The 23,299-nt window shown below is 56.5% G+C and overlaps 1 protein-coding gene across 1 annotated transcript; it reads left to right on the top strand.

Moving 5' to 3' along the window:
- Positions 1-5,558: 5,558 nt before the first annotated feature.
- LOC117650923 (LIM domain only protein 3-like) lies at positions 5,559-21,363 on the top strand. Its single transcript, XM_034394570.1, has 6 exons — positions 5,559-5,658; positions 11,604-11,709; positions 12,141-12,278; positions 12,659-12,784; positions 16,358-16,508; positions 20,498-21,363. The coding sequence occupies exons 2-6, from the start codon at positions 11,627-11,629 to the stop codon at positions 20,783-20,785; spliced, it is 786 nt and encodes a 261-aa protein (XP_034250461.1). The 5' UTR covers positions 5,559-5,658; positions 11,604-11,626; the 3' UTR covers positions 20,786-21,363.
- The last annotated feature ends 1,936 nt before the right edge of the window (positions 21,364-23,299 follow it).

Raw genomic sequence — 23,299 nt, 5'->3', positions numbered from 1 at the left:
CTCGCGAGGACACCTTCTTTGGAACCCTGGAAAAGTTGTTTGTTGGAACCGTTGTTCGTGAAATAAAACAAGTCCAATTTGTTAAAAACGACAGTAATTTTAACACCATCGTTGGATCGTGCAATTACGACGTGGTGACCTCAAAAACTCCGTTTATAGTTTCGAGCGGTCACTTTTATAACTATTTTTCGTGTCGTACGGACAATTTGGTGGCGCTGGTGCCCTCACTCTCATTCCAAGTACGTGACATCACGTTAAAATGAACGTGACAAAATGTCACGTTCGTTTGAGCATTGTGTCACATTCGTTTGAACGTGAACAAGCTAATTTTTGACCGATTCATACCCAAACGAATGTGACACAATGCTCAAACGAACGTGACACTTTGTCACGTTCGTTTCAACGTGACGTCACGTACTTGGAATAAGAGTGCTCGGGTATGGGAAAAGGCAACTGCCTTCTCGACAGCATCAGCAGAGAATTCACCACAGCTGTCTGGGTCGCCACTGCGTTGGCCCTCCTCACGGTGGCCACCGGGTTGCTGCTGCTGGGCGGGCGCTCCACGGCCTTCCTGGACGCCCTGGCCCCTCTCGTGGCGCAGGCCGGGTCGCTGGTCGGCAGGGACGCGCGCCGCCCGTTGTTCGGCAGCTGGCTGCTCGTCTGCGTCGTCTTGTCGTCGGCTTACACCGGTAAACTTCTGTCCGAGCTCTTCTCCAAATGCGCCTCACGTAACATCCAAACTTTGGAAGAACTGGAGGAGACCAACCTTACCGTGTACATGCATGCCAGAGCAATACCAAGCGGCATTGCTTACGGACCTTCGTTCAAGATAAACGGAATGGACGGGTTGTTTTCTGAGACATTGAACGCCGTGGCTAACAAAAGCGCTGCCATGTTGCTAACCAAGTATTCTCTTCCGTTCCTCGTCCCTCACATTGAGTCATTGTCTAGCATTCACCATTTCCACGTGCCATCGGTACATCACGTTACGAGCAGGTTCTTGGCAAAAAAGGGCTCTGAGGACTTTGCGAAGATCATACTCCAATTTGATGCTGCTGGTCTGGGTCCAATGGTTATCAATCGATTCGAGAATAGGAACGACCTCCGGCACCATATACTTCACCGAGTCCAGGCACAGAAAGAGCACAAGTTCGCGCAGCTGGATTTAACTAACCACAGGGTGTCCTTGCTGCTGCTAGCGGCGGGCCTCATCATGGCCACTGCTGTCTTCGTTGCTGAGCTCTTGTGTTTTCGATTGAATCGGAGGGGACCGTCCCATTTGAGCCCTCGTGGTTTGAGTCCCCACCAGAGCCCAAACCAGCCTCGACTTGAGCCCGCGCTCGTAGTCTTTCGATTAAAAAGTGATCAATCTGACAGTGGGCCTAGGCGCGTATCCAGGATGGGGGTCAGTGAGGAAGCGATTTATCCTTTTTGTCCTTAAGCAAACACCTGATGAGGGTACTGCGTACCTGTAAGTACGCAGAGGGCGTGACGAAACCCCTTCCCCTTCACTGTCTGAGCCGGTGGGCGATGGCAGGCTGAATCACCTGAACTCACGGTCGCGCGGCCAGTCCCCCTTTTCTTGGAGTTCCAAATGGCTGACGCCGCGCTAGGCCTCGCAGCGTCTCTCCCTAGAACCGAAACAAAATTTAGCGGGGATTGCGTTATGTTTCAGGGGTTCTTGTGCATTAGGGATGATCGCATGTACCCTTCGTTTGAAATTCAAAAAGTTAGCCTCTGCATGTTGTTGCACTTTTTACGCTGATTCCGAATATGTCTATGATTTTGATATCATGGCTTCTAGGTAAGTGTAGGGCTCGGCTGCTACTATTGACAAAAACTTAATTATTTTGTGAGCCCTTAAAGAGAACCAAACTATTTCCTGTGTAAACAAGTTTTGATGCGCAAATGTTTAACTTAAGATAAGCACGTAGCTCAGAACCGATTCACCATTGTAAATCAACAAGACAATCGATCTTATTTTCCTTTCCACGTTTTGCTGTTTGCACTTACATCTTTAAAACATTTTAAAGCATTTTATGTATAAAATTGTTAATACACTGAGATTTCAAACGCTATGAGTATAGCACGTATGGTGCAATGCAGTTGACATATCGCACCATACGTGCAATGCCACAGCCATATTGCACCTTACGTGCAATGCATCCCGAAACCGCCCTATGCTAATGCATGGGAATGCGGAGGCATTGCACTTCATGTGCAATGCTTTTGCATTGCACCAATTTGATGCTATATTCATAGCGTTTGGATCTCAGTGAAGCTCACACCTGCTCAAGTAAGTCAACACTTTTTGACTTTTAAAGCAACATTTTGTGTGATCACACTTTTTATACGTACATACCTATTAGAGCCCGCAGAGGGTCTCTTCGTATGCTCACGAAAAAGCCAACGAGCTTTGTGTATTTGGCATCCAGGGCATGAGCCCCGTCCCATTTGATGCCCAATGGCATCTGGGCTCAGGCCGGGGCTCTGGATATCGGGTCTCGAGGCGGGGCTGGTTCGGGCCCCGGTCGGGGCTCATACCATCGGGGCTCGAACGGGACGGGGCTCCTGTCCTACGTATGCCGTAAATTTACGAAATATCTAGAAGAATCTGAGAAAGTTTTTTGTGCGTACGACGATTTATTGTAAATCCTCGAATACTCGTTTGTTACACCACTTTGTTCCCTTAGGCATGAAAAGGCACATTAACCACGGAACTACATACTCAATGTTACGGCACGAGCACTAGTTTAAAGTTGAGTTTTCTGTGTGGTGAAATGAATTTTTTTCAATTCTAAATACGAAATAAAGCTCAGAACTAACTAAAGACAACTGGCTACGTTTCTTTTTTGTTTAAATTCCTTTCTTCACAATGTCCTTGACCAAGAACTTGCGCCGTCCGGGATTTCGGTGACTTAGCAAGCTGCATCACTCTTGAATGAATCGAAGTGATTCAGTGGGCATGTATATCGGCAGGTCAACGAGTAGGTTTCCGGCTAGTTCATTTCACGCAAAGAGCATGAAGCCCAAGTCAGCGCGCAGCCAGTGTTTAATCCGTTTCTTTTCCACTTTTCCCCGAATGCGATCTATTAGTCGCCTCTGAAATTTATTCACCCCGCCAGCCGGCCAGGCGCGCCAAAGTAAACTGGACGTCGGCGAGCCGTTCGGCCGTCGTGCTCCGTCTCTCTCGCACCCTTGAGGGACGCCTCGCGACGAAGGCACTGTTTGGGGCAGTGTGCAGGCCGCGGCTCTGGCCCGCCCGGCCGCCCCGCGCATTCAGGACCCACTCTACATTTTGATCCGTATCGCGAAACCGCTATATCCAGTTGATCCCGTGGCGTTGAGGCCGAAAGGGCGGGCCCGTGGATTTCAGAATTGTGGTGGTGGGCAGGGGGAGGGGAAGGTGGGGTGGTGGCAATACCCCGCGCTGGACTCCGCCGAGTAAACAAGGCTCCACCCATGCTGCTGGAGATGGTATCTCGCGCGGCCGCCCACCCCCGCTGTGCGGCGGAGGGCGCGCAGGGAAGGACAAAGAGTGTGTGTGTGTGTGTGTGTGTGTGTGTGTGAGGAGAGAGAGAGAGAGAGAGAGAGAGAGAGAGAGAGAGAGAGAAGGGAAAAGGGGGTAGAGGTGGAGCAGCACGGCGTGCGGCAGCCAGCCAGGTGGTCTCCGTGGGGATGGCCCGCCAGTTTCAGCCAGCACAAAGACAAAGATAGTAAGTTCGGTTTGGCGGAGCTGCCTGAAAGGCTGGCAAAAGGTCATACTTTGCCACGGAAAGTAGGGATAAGCTGGGGAAGAAAGGCACACCCTTGTGGGCTTGATATCTTGACTTGGAGCTGTCCGTCGACAAGTCGTTTCAACTCAACAAGAGAGTGTGTACATTCAAATGGATGTATGGATGCCCGCTGTGAGCCACGCAGCGGAAGCCCGACTGGGAATTCCCTGCTCCGACACCGGCCGGGTCGGCCGGGCGCTGCCATGGCGTGGCGGGGCGTGGCGTGGCGCTCTGGATGCGGCTCAACAGGTTGTCTGGGCGGCCAACGGGGCTGAGGCAGGCGGAAAGCTCCGGGGAGGACATGCTAGGGAGGACCTATGTCTGTCTCTCCGCTCAAGCTGCGACTCGCTGCGTGCTCTGTCCCAGCCGACCTGTCTTGTCTCTCTCACACACACAAACACCCCCCCCCCCCCCCCACACACACACGTTTCCCGTTGCTAGTGTTGCGTCCGGCCCTAATTGTGGAGTCATTTTCGACTCAATATAACAATATGTAAAGGAGCAGCACCATGACGCCCCCCCACCCCCTCCCTCGTTTGGGGCTCGTTTCTTGAAAACACGCGGCGCGCACGACAATAACGGGGTCACTCCGGGCCGCACGCACACGCGAGCGAGGGCGCGGCGGGGCGGGCGGGGCGGGGCGGGGCGGGGCGGGGCGGGGCGGGGTTGCGCGCCGCCACCTTGTTGTCGCTATTGCTTACGCTTTCGCCCGTAATTTCGAGAGCGTTAATTACAAGCGCCGCGTGGCGCGAGGCGGCCGGGCGACGCGGCTCCGAGAAAGGAAAGCCTTTTCATAAACGGTTCACCTCTGCCAGTGTGTTTTGCACACTATTGTGCTATCTATCCTGTTAGAAAAACTGCTGCTCAGTGGGCCAGAAGAACGGTGGATTCGGCCAAAACTCTGGACGCGTTTTGAGCTCTAGAGTCACTTTACAAGATTCGTTGGTGGGGTCTCATGTTCAAGTTCCATTTAGCAGACTCTAGAGCTCAAAACGCGTCCGGGGTTTTGGCCGCCTCCACCCAGTGATGTGTCAAAACGCAGGCATATGGAATTCGAGTCTATTCTTGGTCGAATCAACTTCGCCGAGAAATTCAATTAAATTCCAGCTAGTTTGGTTAATCTTTTACGAAATCACTTTAACAGTGCTGCCTGATTTAACTTCAAGGTGGTATTTCAAACGCTCAAGAACGCTCTGGTAACGAACATTTTTCCCTGATTTTCTGATGGCGATGCGTGCATCCAGAGCCTGCTTTTACGAAGAGCTCTATTCAGAAATTTCGGAAAATTTCCATGGTTTTTCCATCTTTCTTCAAAGTTTCTTACAGGCGCAGAGCATGATTATATTTTTGCCTCTCTTTCAGGTGGCAATTCCCCACCAGAGCATGTCCCTACTCCTCAGCTCGTTCTGAACTTCTTCCGGACCCAAGCCCCACCAAGCCCCCCGGAGGCAGCGCAACAGGAGGTGCCGGAGTCTGGCCGATGGGGGCGGCTCCAGGCGGGGCGTGCGTGGGGGCGGGGGCGGCGGGGGCGCATCCGCGCGCATCGCAGCGCGCTGGTTGGCCGAGGGGGCCGTGCCGGGGCTCGGGGGCGGGGCGCGGCTCCACGGCAGACGCCGCCCCTCGCGGCACCCCTCCCCCCACGCCCCCGCCGCCCCCGCCGCCCCAACGCCCCCGCAGCGCCAGCGCTCTCCTCTGCCGACCGCCAGTCCGCGCCCGGGCGTCCTGCAACCCGCAACGCCGCGCTGCGAGAGTCGTCGCCGCGACCCGCGACCCTCGCCGCGACCGGACGAACGCGAAGCCAGGGGCGGAACCAGTGGCGCGGTCGGCAGAGGCTGGGGCCAGCACGGCACGGCACGGCCCCTCACCGTCGCCACCATTCCTGGTACGTGCACGCGCATGCACGGCAAAAATGGTTTATGGTTTTCCCATGAGCGCCCTGAAAACCGCTCACACTGCAGAGCCGGTGGCTAGTTTGCTTGTCACAGCCAAGTATTCACCTGACATCTTCATCAGCTTTCCAATATCTGGCGCTTAGGCCACCTGCAATGCCAAAGTTTCGAAATCGAAGGAGCATTGAGCGGGCCTGGCGCCCCACTTTGTGGCAATCAAAACGGCTTGCCCTTTCAGTTGCAACCAAACCGGCTTTGCAAAGATGTCCTGACTGTACGCCCCTTGGGAAAAGCAGGAACCGTTTTTGCCTTGTGGGCACCATAATAGACACCATGCCACACCATATCACCCCATCATACCTCCGGCATTGTCTGACTGTCTAACCAGAACCGCGCCGTCTTCACGAAATGTGGCCCCCAGTTCTTTAGACTAAGATCATTCAAACGATCGTGACAAAATTCACATATTCCAAGGAATATGACGTCACGTACGTTGAACAGCAGTGGCCATCAAACCAATTCGCGATCCTCGGAAAGCAGAAGCGCCAGCGTCCCAGCAAACTGGGCCGGGAGATCGCCGCTGCCGGCGCCCGAAACTCTGGGCGCGTCCTGAGCTCCAGAGTCGCTTAGCGAGACTCGAAGACTCGAACCAAACGCAACCGAACGTCTGACCCCACCCCACCAATATGAGTTCCTCGTTCGGAGAGCGATCCATTAGTGAGTCCACCACTTTCTGTTTGAGTGCCATTTGGCGACGCTGGAGCGCTCAAAACGCGTCCAGAGTTCACCGCCTCCACCGGTCGTTAGGAAATCCCGGGAAATCCACTGTGTCTAGACGACCCGCACCCGCAAAGGCCGCTCGGCTGGCCGGCTGTCCGGCTGATGGCATTTTGAGGAGAGCTAATTCAATCAGCGCGGCGAGGCGGCGCGGGGGAGCCTTGACGCCTCTTTGGCGGGCCGAGGCAGACTGACTCCGAGAGTGGTTTCGTCACCCTGTCTCTCCCGCACTCATGAGGCGTCCGTGTCGGTGCCAGAGAGACAAGGCGACAACGACTCTCGGAATCAGTCTCCCGCATGGCGACACGACGAGTGGCCCGGGTACACGTAGGGTGCTCTACAAACTGAAGTGTGTACTCAGTATGCGTCCACAGATGCATACTTGCAAGTACACATCTACAGATGCATACTTAGCTGAGTACACGTCTACAGATGCATCCTTGCAAGCAAACTGAGTACACCCTTCAGTTTGTCGAGTGCGGACGGAACAGGCCGCACACTGTGCGAAAAAACCACAGTGAATCCCGTTAATTTTTTTGCCGGGATTTACTGTAGTTCAGAACACAGGATTTACTGTGCCTGGCTACAGTATTTTCTGTACCTTGTACAGGATATTCCGTACTCCACTTCTGTGGTACAGTAAATCCCGTACAAAGTACAGTGGATCCTGTAAAAAAGGTACAGTAAATCCTGTACTCTGAACTACAGTGACAGCTGTACTAATCACTACAGGATTTACTGTGATTTTTTCCCACAGTGCAGCAGGATCATTCCGAACGGTGTGGCTTTACAGCTCTGTCGCAGGGGCCGAGCGATTGAGAGGGGCCCTTATCGCTCTGTCTCTCTCGCACTCACAGGGAGCTCCGGAGGTGTGCGAGAGAGAGAACCGCTCGTCTGAACCGCTCGACTGGAGGGGCGCGACACATCGATGGCACACTGCCTCGCTTCGCTGGAGGGGACAGCGCCTCGCGTCCACACTCCTTGAAGCGCGCCGCTCCGCGCCGCCTCGTGGAGAGAGAGAGAGAGAGAGAGAGAGAGAGAGAGAGAGAGAGAGAGAGAGAGAGAGAGAGAGAGAGAGAGAGAGAGAGAGAGAGAGGCCAAAGGCGGGCCGCGGCTCCAAATTTAATTAATTAATAATAAACGCTGCCGAGGCATTTCCAATTAGCGGTGTGAATTATTGGCATTTCAGGCATTTTGTTGTCGCGGTATTATTTGGCCCGTCATCGGCGCCGTGCGCTGCCGCGTCTGTCTCTGTCCATTCCTAGGCACTCCTCCACTGAGCCTGCCTCTCTCATCCCCTGATGTACCGTCGTCACGGAAAACACAATGCCATTATTCCCTTACCATGGTATCATCTGTGAAAACTGTTACGTCTCGGACAAAATTTGAACAAGATCATTTGGAGAACAGAGACATTTAGACGGCGGCAAAGTCGCGGGGCAGGCCCCGAGGCAGGCCCTTCATGGAGTGGACGAGAACACAGTGGGCCAGAAGATCGGCGGCGGCGGCCTAATCTCTAGACGCGCTTTGAGCTCCAGAGTCGCTAAACAGGACTCGAACCGAGCGTGTGATTCCATCAATAAGGTTACTCGTCCGAAGAGCAGTCCGTGGCGGGGTCACACGTTTGGTTCGAGTCCCAATGCCACCTCCACTGCTCTTCTGGCCCACTGTGCTATGAGCAGTTGCCAAAATTCGGGGCACTTTTGAAGGCCATAGAACCGCAACAAAAAAATGTGGAAAAGTCGGCTTTTTTCTCGGCCAATTTATTCAGTGATGTCCCACGACTTATATCTGAACGCAGTCGAGCTCCCGGTGCAATATTGCAGAAATACCAAAAAGCCCCTATCAAAAGTATAGGGGAAAGACACGGAACGTTACAGAAAACAGCGGGATACGGAACGTTACATTGTCATTCAAACAGGCCTAGTAACTCTCTTGCTATGAATTAAAACACGCCATTTGGTGTGAGCTCCTGTTTTAAGATTCCTCAACACGTCCCGATAGAATCATATCTCTGTTTGGTCTAGAACTTGCCCGGGGAACAGAAAAGCATTTTAAAATCATGGTCGGACACTACCGAAACATAACCTATAAAACAAGATTCTGAGCTTTCTATTAACTTCTCAGAGTTCCCGTTTGCACCATTCGACGGCAAAAATTCTACAGATTAATCTGACGACAAGGGCGAGAACTATCAGTGGAGTACAACCGTGATAATTCACATGTAACGTTCCGCAAAGTCAACCACGGAGGACATTTTGCGTTTACAGATTGCACCCAAATCGAGCTCGTAAAAACGAGTTCAGTAACATGTGTCTGATAGATAAAGTAATAAAGTTTCCGAATATCTTCTCAGAATCGTTCTACGTTTCATATTAGCTGAAATTTAAGCATCGAAACTTTGAATTTATGGACGGGGGACATGCCGGAACGTTACAAAATGACCCTTTGGAGCACTTTATCGACATCTTCTGAATTGAAAAAGTGGTGACTTCAGATGGATAAGAGTGGGCGACGTCGAGTCCAACACAACGCACCAAACCGCATCTCAATACGTTGAAAAATAACGATTATAGAGCCAAAAGACACGAAATATACCCTTATTTTGGCAACTGCTCCTATTGGTTCCGATCGATTAGCATTGAACGCTGGTACCGTCATGCGCTCACGTCAGATTGTGTCTAGAGTTTACGCGTTTTCCGGCCCATCGGGCACCGCACTGTAACGCACTGCAACGCACCCCGCGGGGCTGCGCCTGCGGCAGGGCCTCATTGGCATGCCTCCTCCGTCCGCATACCCCCCCCCCCCCTCTCTCTGTCTCTCTCTCCGCCCACGCAGCATCACTTCCATCTGTAACCTTTGCCTGCGCCGTCCATGCGTCACGGCATGCCATTTCATTCCGGACAGCGGCGGCGCTATCTTCGCTCTGTCTCTCTTGCACTCCTGGCACGGCCCGTATGGCGGTGCGAGAGAGACAGCGCGACGAAGCCCCGTGCTCGGAACCGCCTTGCTGGGCCCCGCCTCCGATTCTATTGCCGGCGCGCCAAATTATTGGCAAGACTCGCTGCTTGACTCGCATGCCCCTCCCCTCCCCTCCCCCCCTCTCCCCCTCCCCTCCCGTTGGCGGTGTGACCGCAGTGTCTGCCGGGCGAAGGGCGGTTTGCCGTGCTGTCTCCCTCGCACCCTCATGGAGATCCCCATGAGTGCGACAGAGACAGAGCGACGACACGGCCCTTTTTCGAATCGCCCGGCTGACGACCCCGCTCCTTTTTGGCGTCATCAATATGACGGGTTTTTAGCGGCCTGCAGACTGATTCCGAGAGTCGTTTTCGTCGCTCTGTCTCTCTCGCACCGACAAGGCACGCCTCGTGAGTGCGACGGAGACAGAGAGAGATTTTCGGAGTCTGTCTGCCGAGGCCATTAATTTTCGAACGCGCGGTGCGGCGGTACGCACGGCTGTCAATCAGGGCGGCGAAAAAATGGAAGGGGAGGGAAAGCTTCTCCAAATAAATACATATTGCGTGGCGGGGGAGGGGGACCAATAATTCACAACTCGCGGTTTGAAGTTCAATGATGAGAAGATGACTCCCGGTTCCGACAGCCCCAATGAGCGCAGCCAGCACAGCCACCACTGGTCCAGCAGACTAGCAGACTGATTCCAAGAGTCGTTTTCGCCAAATGTTTGTCGATTCTAGTATGAATTTAATCTCTTCTTTGATGTGGTTTATGAACAACCCTTGACATTCTAACCAGGCGTTCATCGTTCAATTCAATCCTGTATTGAGCCTCTGATTGGAAGCGAAAGACAAACTGGGTCCTACTCTTACAAGCAAAGACCGCGGTGCCCAACGCATGCCAACTGTGGGACGTGAGTGGTTTCTGCATCCAAATGTGGGTCATTTTGATGCGCAACAGGGCATACTTGTCCTGCACTTGGATTTGCAGTGTGTACGCGACGCTCGAGCGCGAAAGAGAAAAGTGAAAAGAGAACTCTCGAAATCAGTCTCAAAGGGTGTGCCGAGCTGGGCAGACCCATCCGCCAGCGGATCAACCCACGGTCATTCATGGGGAAAGTGAGCCTGTTGTGGTGTAGCTAACCCCCAAAGTTGACTTTGATGTTGAGCAAAGTCTTGAGCTGGGGGAGGGGAGGGGGTGGAGCGAAGAAAATCATGTGGATACCAACCACAAACATGTTTCTTGGATCGAGTTTGCACCCCATAGCGTGGCGTTCCGAGGGATTTTAGGGTTTTTCCCGCCCTTTCCACGTGGCGCCCTGCGCAACCCTCTGTCATAATTATAATATAATAGAAACACCAATAGGTGAAAAAAAGGGCTGCTGTGCTGAATCCCGAGGCTCGTGTCTGCTGGAGGAACTGCTTTTTCGCGATCAAAAACTTGTCAAAAAGTTGATCAAAAAACTTATGATAACTCTCTACTGAACGGCTAAGGCGGATTCCGAGAGTCGTCTTGCATCGCTGTCTCTCTCGCCCCATGAGTGCGAGAGGGACGGAGCGACGAAAATGACTTTCGGAATCAGTCCGCTGCTGGCTTTACCTGGAAGATGTACTCCCCCTCTGCCCCTTCTCTCTCCTCCCTCCTCGCTCCTCCCCCCTCTCCCTCCTCTTTCCTATTTCTCCCCCCTCTCCCTTCTCCCCCTCTCCACTCTACCCTTGCAGTGGCTCTCCTCCGGTTGGGTAATGAGCCAGCAGGAGATAACCGATTACCCCGGCTACCCCTTCACCTCGCGCTCGTACACCTCGCCGGCCCGGCGGGCCTCCGCCCCGCCCTGCCCGGTCACCCGCTCCCCTGGGCGGCGCCTGGCCGCCGTCCCTGTAACCTCATTAACCCTGGCGCTGTGACCAGAGAGAGAGAGAGCGAGAGCGAGAGAGACGGACCGGGGGGGGGCGACGCCCGAATGGCTTTTTAATACGGCCAGATCAGCATGAGAAAAGACACACTCGTGATGGATCGACTGCACCTCCACAGCCCGCTACAGTGTGGCGGTATGAATGCGGCGTCCATCAGCAGACTGACGCCGAGAGTCGTTTTCGTCGCGCTGTCTCTCTGCCACCGTGAGTGCGAGAGAGACGGAGCGACGACTCTCTGTGCGCAAGGGCGAGGGGTGCTGGCCTCATCCCCGTTGTTATTGCTGTTGTTGCAGGACGACGCGCGGTGCGGCGGAAGATGACGATGGACGTGAAGGCCGAGGCGCAGGCCGGGGCCGGGCCGCAGAAGTGCGCCGGCTGCGGGAAGACCATCACGGAGAGGTGAGGCGACACACTGTCGAAACAACCGACGCCACACAGTGCGGACGCGTGGAAGTCTCCGCTCTTGGAAAGGCAGAGTTTGCAGTCTGCTCACTTCAGGTGTGGAGTTCCCCACGTTTGCACCGAGCCAAGAGAGACAGTGGCTCTGTGAGCTACTCCGCACTTGAAGAGTGCAGACTGCAAACTCCTACAGCGAACGAACGAACGAATGAATGAATGAATGAATGAATGAATGAATGAATGAATGAATGAATGAATGAATGAATGAATGAATGAATGAATGAATGAATGAATGAATGAATGAATGAATGAATGAATGAAAGAATGAATGAATGAATGAATGAATGAATGAATGAATGAATGAATGAATGAATGAATGAATGAATGAATGAATGAATGAATGAATGAACACAAACTTGCCAATGTTCCAGGTATCTGCTAAAAGCACTTGACATGTTCTGGCACGAGGACTGCCTCAAGTGCGGCTGCTGCGACTGCCGGCTGGGTGAAGTGGGCTCCACCCTCTACATCAAGGCCAACCTCATCCTCTGCAAGCGGGACTACCTCAGGTGAGTGGTGCCTGCGCCCGCCTGCGCCACACTTTGCGCACCAAGCGTACTCATGAGGCGTTTCCGTCGGGCCAGAGCCAAGGCCAGGACCGAAGCACAGCAGGCCAGAAGGTCGGAAGACAGGCGGCCAAAACTCTAGACGCGTTTTGAGCTCCAGAGTCGCTAAACATGATTCAGACCGATCGTGTGGCTCCACCACGGATTCCTCGTTCGGAGAGGAATCCTTTGGTGGGGTCACACGTTCGGTTCGAGTCCCATTCAGCGACTCTGGAGCTCAAAACGCGCCGGGGGTTTTGACCGCCTCATTGACCGCGGTCTTCTGGCCCACTGTGCAGAGGCCAGGACCTCCTCCTTCTAATGACCGTTGCCATTCCGCACAGGCTGTTTGGCAGCACGGGCTGCTGCGCGGCGTGCTCCAAGGTGATCCCGGCCTTCGAGATGGTGATGCGGGCCCGGCACAACGTGTACCACCTGGAGTGCTTCGCTTGCCAGCAGTGCGGACACAGGTGAGTCTCGCTGCTCGCAGGTTAGGTTAGGTTACGTGAGGTAAGGTAAGATTGGGGCGGGTGAGGGGTAGTTAGGTCAGGACAGCCGAGGGTCAGTTTTTCAGTCGTTTCTAGCATCTTTGGCTCAATTTCAAGGCCCTTAGGCCACCTGTTGTGAGACCCATGTCTCCCAGTAACTCTGGACTGTCTACAATCGAACCTCAGATTTAAGCTCGGCGACCCGCCACGCAACGAACTGCGCTATGCGAAAACATTTTGAGGTTTCAAGCGTGAGTGTTCCAGCAGGGCGGCGGTGCGGCGCGCCCGGAAGTATTTGTCACTTGGTGTCTCGGCGGCTTGGCGGCTTGGCGTCGCGTGGTGGGCATGGTGGGGGCGCGCGGCGCGGCCACCCGTCCGGTGATACACTGCCCGGCGTTTATGTTAACGAGATAATTTATCAATCCCCCGCCGAGAAGACGCGGCCACGCGGCCAAGCTAGCCGCCAAGGTGAACACTCGGGGATGACCCCACCCCGCCCCGCCCCGCCCACCCGCCCGCCCCGCCCCGCCCCGCCCCGCCCCGCCCCGCCCCGCCCCGCCCCGCGTGCCACTGGCCGAGGTGCCCGCGGCAGGGGCGTCCTTCCCCGCCGGGCAACTCGCAGTGCGTGGGCCGTGGGTTCAACTGGCCGCACCGGTCTTCTGGCCCACTGCGGTGCGGTGCGGTGCGCACCGCTTGCTTGGGCTGGTCGAGTCTCTCTCGCCACGCCGCCCGCAGCACCAGGCCGTCTCCGAAGAAAGCGTCAGTCTCTCTCTCTCTCTCTCTCTCTCTCTCTCTCTCTCTCTCTCTCTCTCTCTCCCTCCCTCCAAGCCCCGGCCTGGTGTTTAAAGAAAATGATCCCGGAGCTCTGAAATCCGGAATTGGGTTAAAGTCATGGAGCCTGGCGAGGCAGTGGCGCCCTGCCCCCCTCGGCCCGTAAGCACCGCCTTATTTAATGCTCGCCTCCTCACGTGACCGGCTATGCAAATGAGTGCGGCTCGCCACGGCGCGGTCGCGCAGGGCGGCGGGGCCGCGGGGCCGCGCACACATGTCGCGCTACTCACGTCCGTCGCCTCCCTCGTGCACGAGCCGGCCGCCCGGCCCCAGTCTCGCCCTGCCCCTGTCGCACTCACGAGGCGACCCGTGGGGGCGACAGAGACGCGACTTTTCTCTCCGGAACCGCGCGGCGGACGCGACCGGACCCCGCCAACACCGCACTCGCTAAAATCTGGCGCGCTTTGCAGGGGCGGCGGGCGCGACCGGACCCCGCCAACACCGCACTCGCTAAAATCTGGCGCGCTTTGCAGGGGCGGCGGGCGATTACAACGAGGGGGGCCGCTATAGCATGGCCGGCCGTGGCCGCACAGAAAAGCGTTTCATTCTCGCAAACGGTTCGTGCATTCCAAACCCATTCATGCCGCGCGGACCCGAAAAAACACAACAACAAAAAGCGCATAGTTGGCCGAGAATGGCAATGGAATTTATTAAGTGGCTTGATGTGCGCGCGGCCCTGCCTGGCTGCCTGGCAGCCTGTCTGCCTGCCTGCCTGCCTGGCTTGCCACCCCACGACGCGGCGCTTTTTAACAAGCCTATGAAAATGGATGCCGAGCAGGGAAACATTAAGGCGACGGAATCGCGGCGCCACTCGAGTCACGAGTCTCATTCCGAGCATTTAGTCGCTCTGTCTCTCTCGCACGCGTTCGGACGCACGGAGCGCCCCGTGCGCGCGAGAGAGACGGCGGCCAAGGGCGCAGTCCCTGGCCTTTTCTGTGATTGGCAGGACAAACGGCGCAGCGCTCGAGTAAATGCTCAATTGGCATACAACAGTGTGGCAGCGTTATCGCGGCATTGGAACAGAGCAGTGGCGGAGCACAAGTCGGGGCTGGCTGCATACAGGGCCACTGAGAATGGAAGTCTTTGAATGAAAGAAAGAATGACAGACTCGAGTCCTCACCGTATTTTAGGCGAGGTATAATTCGTAAATTATACATGTTTGGTTCGTTTTTGCAATCAAAAATAAATAGAAGCAGCCGAAATTCTTGATTCGATTTGATTTGTCATTTTCAGCCGCGGTTGTAAAACCAGGTGTGCCACTCGCTAATTCATGCGCCACTCGGCATTCTACCGAGGTATCTGATTGAAACCCCGTATGCGCCCCGAGGGCCCGAAGGCCCGAGGGCCCGAAGGCCCGAAGGCCCGAAGGCCCGAAGGCCCGAAGGCCCGAAGGCCCGAAGGCCCGAAGGCCCTAAGGCCCTAAGGCCCTAAGGCCCGAAGGCCCGAAGGCCCGAAGGCCCGAAGGCCCGAAGGCCCGAAGGCCCGAAGGCCGAAGGCCCGAAGCCCGAAGGCCCGAAGGCCCGAAGCCCGAAGGCCCGAGCCCGAAGGCCCGAAGGCCCGAAGGCCCGAAGGCCCGAAGGCCCGAAGGCCCGAAGGCCCGAAGCCGAAGGCCCGAGGCCCGAAGCCCGAAGGCCGAAGGCCCGAAGGCCCGAGGCCCGAAGGCCCGAAGGCCCGAGGGCCCGAAGGCCCGAAGGCCCGAAGGCCCGAAGGCCCGAAGGCCCGAAGGCCCGAAGGCCGAAGGCCCGAAGGCCCGAAGGCCCGAAGGCCCGAAGGCCCAAGGCCCGAAGGCCCGAAGGCCCGAAGGCCCGAAGGCCCGAAGGCCCGAAGGCCCGAAGGCCCGAAGGCCCGAAGGCCCGAAGGCCCGAAGGCCCGAAGGCCCGAAGGCCCGAAGGCCCGAAGGCCCGAAGGCCCGAAGGCCCGAAGGCCCGAAGGCCCGAAGGCCCGAAGGCCCGAAGGCCCGAAGGCCCGAAGGCCCGAAGGCCGAAGGCCGAAGGCCCGAAGGCCCGAAGGCCCGAAGGCCCGAAGGCCCGAAGCCCGAAGGCCCGAAGGCCCGAAGGCCCGAAGGCCCGAAGGCCCGAAGGCCCGAAGGCCCGAAGGCCCGAAGGCCCGAAGGCCCGAAGGCCCGAAGGCCCGAAGGCCCGAAGGCCCGAAGGCCCGAAGGCCCGAAGGCCCGAAGGCCCGAAGGCTCCAAGGCTCCAAGGCCCGAAGGCCCGAAGGCCCGAAGGCCCGAAGGCCCGAAGGCTCCAAGGCTCCAAGGCCCGAAGGCCCGAAGGCCCGAAGGCCCGAAGGCCCGAAGGCCCGAAGGCCCGAAGGCCCGAAGGCCCGAAGGCCCGAAGGCTGCATAAGTGGCGCGCAATGAATTCGAGTCCCGGCCGCCCGGCCCTTGCCGTGTATCCATTCTCAGGAAGGAAATAATTGAGCCAGTCGCTTTTTCTGTCTCAAGGCTTCTTGTTGTGGGGCTGCCGAAAATTAATTCATGTTGTGTGTTGCTCCACTGTGAGAGCAAACGCGGAGAAATCCACGCTTGAAATGTGGGGGTGCGGATTGCAATCTCTGTACTTGGAAGAGTGTAGAACTGGCAGCCCTGGCAGCCTCTACGTGTGGAGTTCTCCACGTTTGCACCATGTCCAGAGTTAGGGGCTCTGTGAGCTACTCCACACCCTGAATTGTGGAGTACACTGCACTTTCACTTGGTTTGACAGTGTGTTCCTCGCTGCCCTCCAGGTTCTGCGTCGGCGACCGGTTCTACCTCTGCGAGAACAAGATCCTCTGCGAGTACGACTACGAGGAGCGGATGGTGTTCGCCAACATGGCGTACAACCCGCCGCCCATCACGCACCTCAAGCGGCAGACCAGCCTGCCGCAGCAGCCCGGGGTGAGTGGGTGCAAAGGGTGGTGATGCTGCACTGGTACAACTGGAGTGTAGTTCAAGCAAACCACTACACTGTGAAAAAATAAAAACTGTGGGGAACTCCGCACTTGAAATGCGGAGGTGTGGAATTTGCAGTCGCCACGTTTGCACCATGCCAAGGGATGGGGGCTCTGCGGACTAGTGTGGAGACTGCAAACTCAACTCGTCCAACTCTGGAGGATTGCTCCGCCCCAGGAAGAGCGGAGCCACTCGGTTTGGCAGTGCACTGCCTAGACACACATGCGTCCGCCGCCATGCCGTCGCCATGCCGCCGCCCCGCAGCGTGGCACGGCGTGCGTTTCACGTAGGCACCGCGCCGCGATGCCGAGAACGATGGCGAGAGGAAGGCAGGCGAAGGCGGCCGATGGATGGCCGTGGGGGACTTGTAATGTGGTGCCGCTGGAGCCTGCAGTGCCTACACTGCCTCCAGAGCCTCCAGAGCCTGCAGTGCACGGCCTCGGGCTAATGTCACTTCGATAACACCATCGGGGGCCTCGCGCGTCGCCCCGTCGCGCCCCACCTGCTATCGGCGCCCTGTCTTCCTGTTTGCGCTGTCGGTGACCTCCCCCCTCCCCTCACGCCCTTCACCCCCCCTCCCCTCCCCGCTACGGTGCCGCTCATTTTTCCAGCTCGCTGCGGGCAGGCCAGGCGGGGCCGCGCCGCGCCGCGTGTCTGCAGACATGCTGCGACTCAAAGTTGAATGAGATTCTCCGAGATGGAGCGGTTTCTTTTCGCTCTCTCTCTCTCTCTCTCTCTCTCTCTCTCTCTCTCTCTCTCTCTCTCTCTCTCTCTCTCTCTCTCTCTCTCTCTCTCTCTCTCTCTCTTTCGCCGCAGCGCCTTATCTTTGCTTCCTGATGCGTCTGCCTGCGGTAGAGAGGGAGGGGGTTGCGGGTTTTACAACAGTAGTTGCGGTGTTCGCGATCTGTTTTCGCATAGGTCGTCGCCAGGGCCCTTGTAAGTACATCACCTTCGTCCCGCAGCCAAGAAACTTGCACAAAAAATATTTGTGGTCGGATGCGACACCCTGTTCCAAAATTGTACCACGGGGAGGGTCCAACGAAAATGCGACGCCACAGTCGTTGAATTACACACGATATCCGCTGCAGTGTAAAAATAAAATGTTAGCTAGTAACGGACCTGAAAATTTGGCTGCACCACCATAATACGGAGATTTTTCACATAGGATATAGAGAATCTTCACTATACAACTTTTAAACTGTGCCCCTTTGTCCGTGTTTTCTCCACCGCGAAACACGGAAGAGTGTATTGTTGGCGTCATTTCTCCAAAATGTAAACAGCAGTCCAGGACTGCTGCCCCCCTGCCGCCCCAAACTCGACCCGAACCAGCTCTAAAGCCTCGCAGACGACGCCGCCGCCGTGGCGCAGAGCCGGCAGTCCTGTACACCACTGTAGTCGAGCACGGCCTCCTTATGGCTGCCATAACATTCGATAAAGTCTCCCCAGGCAGCCAGTGTGGCGGGGTGACCCCCCCCCCTCTCTCTCCCTCCCTCCCTTCTTGGCCGAAGCGCACTCCATCCAGGCGGCCGCCCTCCGGCCTCCCGAGTCGACAATTGGCGCCGGAACATGGATTTATAACGCTTTTATTGTGTGGCCTAACAGTGTCGCTCAGCGGGCCGAAGGCTCTGTCTCTTTCGCACCCCAGAGTCTGAGAGACAGAGAGAGAGAGAGACACGCTGCAAAAAGAGGACCGCCTCGGGCCCATGCGGGATTAGCCTGCAAACTGCGCGGCCCGGCCCGGCGGGGCCAAGGCGGGGCCACGGCGGGGCGGGTCGGCCCTGCCTGGACGTCCTGGGCCTGGCCGTCCTGGCCGCCCCGATCGCGAGGCTTAGTACCGCCAAGTTGGCCTGCGGCTGCGCCAGCCTGCGCCAGCCGGGCCGCCAAGGACCTCGCCAAGGCCCTCGCCAAGGCCCTCGGCGAGACGGCAAACAGCGGCACGGTCTTAGCGACCAAGTTTCGGGACCCGCTGCTGCGTCGCTGCCGCCGCACAGTGGGCCAGAAGACCGCCTGAGCGGCCAAAATTCGACACGCGTTTTGAGCTCCAGAGTCGCTAAATGGGACTCGAACCGACCGTGTGACCCCACCAATGGATAGCTCTCCGAACGAGGAATCCATTGGTGGGGTCACACGGTCGGTTGGTGTCCCATTTAGCGACTCTGGAGCTCAAAACGCGTCTCGAATTTTGGCCGCCTCCGCCGGTTTCTGATCCACTGTGCGCCGCTGCCGCCGCCGGGTGATCCCGAGGAGCCTTTGCTGACGTTGCTCTGTCGCACCCGCATGGGGCACCGCATGAGTGCGACAGAGACAGAGAGCGACTGCCTTCGGAGTCAGCTGCTGGCGCTGCTGCACGGCAAGATGCGCCTGTGAGGGTAGGCCGGCCCGCCACGCACGCCTGCTCGACGGGCGAGCATCGCCACACCGGCAGGCGCTACACTACGAAACCAACCACTCCGGACTTCCTGGTGCGGAGTAATTTCACACGCGGAAGCATGCGGAGTTTGCGTTCGGCACACTTCAAGTGTGGAGCAGCGTACAGAGCCCTTGCCACGGAATGCAAACCTGAAGTGTGGAGATCGCAGACTCTGCACCTCCAAGTGCGAAGACCGCAAATGCCACATGACAGTGCCATTTCTTTCCCCAGTGATTGGGTTGAATTATCTTTCTTGAGGTACAAACGGGTACAAACGGCAAAAACGGTTCTTGGGTTCCCAGGTAGCCCATAGTACAGGCATAGGCGATTTGCAGAGAGTTCTTGGGAAAAACCAGAACCGTTTTCACCGAGTAGTAATCTTTGCCCACTCCTGTGTCGTGGCTACACTGGGACTCGCAGTGTAGAGCGGCCCGCCTTGTGCGAGACGCACTGGACTGATTCCGAGAGGCGTTCCCGCCGCTCTGTCTCTCTCGCACCCCTACGGGCCGCCCCGCGAGTGTGAGAGAGACAGAGCGACTGCAGTGAGACTGCCGAGGAATGCGGCGCGTCGTGAGACACGCGTGCTTGTCAGGCAGTTTATCCGCGCCCCGCCCGCCCACTCCGAGGAGTCGTGTGGTCGCTCCGTCTCTGTCGCACTCGCAGGGCGGCCCGTAGGGGTGGGAGAGAGACAGAGAGACTTCGGCAGCCGTCGGCGCAGCCCCGGGCACCGCTCCAGCGGCTCCAGCCCTCGGTGCTGGAACGTGCAGTATGCATAACCGTGCGGCCGGGCCAGGGGGCAGGGCCAGGGGGCAGGGCCAGGGGGCAGACGGGCGCCCCCGCAGGCCACGGGGCAGGATTACCTCCTTGCGGTGCGCGGGAATGTCTCTGATGGCAACTTGTTTGGGAATTTGGCGGGGCGGGGCCGTCGTCGCTGTCGGACCGCTGCCGTGCGGTGGCCGTGCGTCTTGGCTGGCATCAACTATGCAGGCCTGCAGACTGGTCCCGAGAGTCGCTGCCGTACAGAGCAGCCATGAGTGCGAGAGAGACAGAGCGACGAAAGCTATTCTCTGAATCAGTCTGCTGCTTGTCCACCGCCTCCCCCTTCCCCTCCCCGCCCCTTTTCGCGGCACATGGAGCGTGCGACGAGTGTGAATCGAAAGCGGCTTAGTCGCCATTGTTTGGCTTTAATTAAAGCGGTCTTGAGGAGGTGGCGTGTCGCGGCGCGGCGTGGCGCGGCCCCTTGGGCCGTATCGGCGTGGCCGCAAGCAGGCCGGGGCCCTGGCCGGGGCTGGGGCCGCCGGGGTCGGCCTCAGGTGGGACAAAAAGGGGTGGGCGGAGAACAAGCAGCCTGTGTGTACTCAGCCGGATCACGGACAAAGCAAGCCGTTCAAGACGCCGTGTTGCCGGGAAGGTGCTTGGTTGACGGCGTGCTCGCTGTGTTGCGGATGGCGGGCTTGGGCGCCTCCATGACGCGGCGTGTTGACGGGAACGTGCTTTGTTTGACGGCGTGCTCGCTGTGTTGCAGATGGCGGGCTTGGGCGCTTCCATGACGCAGTGCCCTCCAGACATGGGGTCACCAGATCGACGCGGCGTGCCTCCGATGCAGCAGCAGCAACAACAACAGCAACAACAACAACAACAACAACAACAACAACAGGGCAACGGGGCGGGCTCAACGGCGGCCTCGTCCTCCGCCTCCAGCAACGGCTTCCACCAGGTGGACGGCCTCGGCGCCGCCATGGGCCAGGGCATGGCGCAGGGCATGGCGCAGGGCATGGCGCAGGGCCTCGGACAGGGGCTCGGCTCCAAGTGAGGGCGGCGGGGCGGCAGGGCGGCGAGGCGCGGGCCGCCCTCTGCGTTCGACCTGCTGTGAGACCTCGGCCTCAACCACGGGGCACTCTCGGCCTCGACGCCGTCTCGGCCCTGCGTTGCAATGCTGTTGTCCTTGTCGAGTTGAACCAGGCGGGTCACAGCACTTTTTGCCTAGGTTCTGGGACAAAGTGTTCGGGTTTGTTCTACCTGCTAGGTGGTTATCTAGGGAAAGGAGAATTTGGGGAGGTGGGGATGAGAATTGTCATTTCGCCCCCTTCTCTGGGTCCGTGCTTCAGCAGACCTGGGTCTGGTTCTCTGAGACGAGTCATCGGGCTGTGCTGTGCGGCATCGTGCGAGTGACTGCAAACCAATGGTGCCAAAAAAATATGTGAATCAGTACAAATTGTTGGGGAGCATTTAACAGTATTACTTACATGTTATAGTCTTATAGATCTCAACGAATCCTAATTTATAGATGCAAAGTTTATGAAGTTTTGTTAAATTTGTTTTCCTCCGCGCAGTGTGATAGTCAAACAGAAAAGTGTAGCTGTCAAATAAAACATGATTATTTGAACAATATTTCAGTTGAATCAACAACTTTTTTTCGCATAGAAACCATCAAAAATAACAAAAAAAAGAAATACGTTAACTGGTGTGTGGCGGTCTTGAGGCAAAGTATAATTGGACCAAAGAAAATAAAAAGAACTAAGTGAAATACCTATCTATCCGCGTGAGTGCACGTTTCATTTATTTCCTCTCGTGTGCACAACCACTCTCCTGAATGTAACGTCCCGGCCGTTTGACCGCCAATCGTGTCACGTTCACAATCTGAGTACTGCCACATTCGTTTCCAATGATGAACGTGAATCGAGATGAGGCCAGTGTCTAGCCGAGTCGCATTGAAACGAATGTGCTACGTTTGGCGCTCAGACGAATGTGACGTCACCGTTGCTGGAATGAGAGCGAGGGAGGGGTTGGCGGCGGCGGGGCGGCGGCCGCCCCTCCACCATAAACAGCCACATTAAAAGTTGGCGCCTTCGATTAGACGACAACGAGTAGGAGAAGGAGGGGCGAAGGTCGATCGCTGACGCCAATATAATCTCCGAGAGCGTCATTGCCAACTTTGTGGAGCCAACACAATGAAGTGGCGGCCAAACCCAGCGAGAGCCAATCACAGTGTAACGACGTGATGGTCGCAAGGCCGACGGACCGACGGACAAACTTAACAAGGTCCCCCTCCCCCTTTTTTCCCTCTGCGTGGACGCGGCCCGCAGCACCGCTAGAAAAATTGAATCGCCCAGGAAGCGCTCGGGAACGGTTCGGGAAGCGCGGCCTGATTTATCGCAAAGTCACGAGTCGACCAGCACACTGATTCCGAGAGCCTTTTCCGTCGCTCTGTCTCTCTCGCACCAATAGGGGGTATGCCATGAGTGCAGGAGGGACAGAGCGACGAAAACGACTCTCGGGATCAGTCTGCAGGCGTGCACTCTTTCTTCCCGGCGGCAGTAATTCCTCTCAAAGTTGCGTCATCCATTTCATCGCCGCGCGGGCCGCGCACACAAAAGCAGGGAATGGCCACCGTAAAAGTGTCCTCGGCGGGACGATGATGAGGCGCCGATTAATCTTGTTTAGCCTTACCTCCAGCAATGCCGGCCGGGCAATGGCACGCCAGCGCACAGTGGATTTGCCAGAAGACCCGTGGAGGCGCCCAAAATTCTAGTCGCATTTTGAGCCCCAGAGGTGCCAAATGAGACTCGAAACGAACCTGTCACCCCTGCTAATGGATTGCTTTCCGTACGAAGAATCCATAGGTGGGGTAACACGCGCTCGGTTCGGTTCATGTTTAGCGACTCTGGAGCTCAAAACTCGTGCAGAATTTTGGCCGCCTCCACCGGTCTTCTGGCCCACTGTGCTCCGCCGTGCTCCGACGCGCCCCAGTAGTAGGTCTGCGGCTTGTCCAGTCGCTTCCTGTGAAAGCACAGCTTCGGAATGTATCAGGGTGCCACTAGACGGAAGGTTGCCAGGAACTTTCATCAATTTACGAAGGAATCTAATGTAGATACGTTTAGAGGACTGTTGGTTTGTTCCTTTTTTGACCCTTCGTCTGCCTTTCTGCCCCCCGTAACCCTTGCCTTTTAAATTTGTTGATGGATGGAAGGATGGATGGGTGGATGGATGGATGGATAGATGGATGGATGGATGGATGGATGGCTCGGTGGATAGATGGGTAGATGAACTTAAGAATGGACGTCATTAGCCTTTTTATTAAAAAGAAAAAAAATACTGTTATTTATATAAGAGCCTTAACTAGTTAGTACTTCTAGAGAATAACAACAAACTCACGGTGGTCTTTCCCTCAGTTCCTCAGATTTTTAAATTTAAGTCGACGTGTACATAGCGGGGTAAAGTGACTTGTAAAGACTTTGTTTTTACTGTTAAAAAAAGCCTCTGTCGGACGAAAGACTCTGTCGGATGTAAGTCATTGTTACGAAAGCCTCTGTCGGGTGTTACTGTT

The sequence above is a fragment of the Thrips palmi genome, unplaced genomic scaffold (genome assembly GCF_012932325.1).
Source record: "Thrips palmi isolate BJ-2018 unplaced genomic scaffold, TpBJ-2018v1 HiC_scaffold_5, whole genome shotgun sequence".
Lineage (NCBI taxonomy): Eukaryota > Metazoa > Arthropoda > Insecta > Thysanoptera > Thripidae > Thrips > Thrips palmi.
The sequence above is the reverse complement of the archived record's forward strand: the minus strand, read 5'-3'. Positions and strand labels throughout refer to the sequence as shown.

Bases quoted from the DNA above. Each gene is read 5' to 3' on its own strand.
- LOC117650923 (XM_034394570.1), top strand. From the start codon at position 11,627: ATGACGATGGACGTGAAGGCCGAGGCGCAGGCCGGGGCCGGGCCGCAG. The intron at 12,279-12,658 runs GTGAGTGGTGCC...CATTCCGCACAG, and splicing joins TGCAAGCGGGACTACCTCAG to GCTGTTTGGCAGCACGGGCT. The intron at 12,785-16,357 runs GTGAGTCTCGCT...GCTGCCCTCCAG, and splicing joins TGCCAGCAGTGCGGACACAG to GTTCTGCGTCGGCGACCGGT.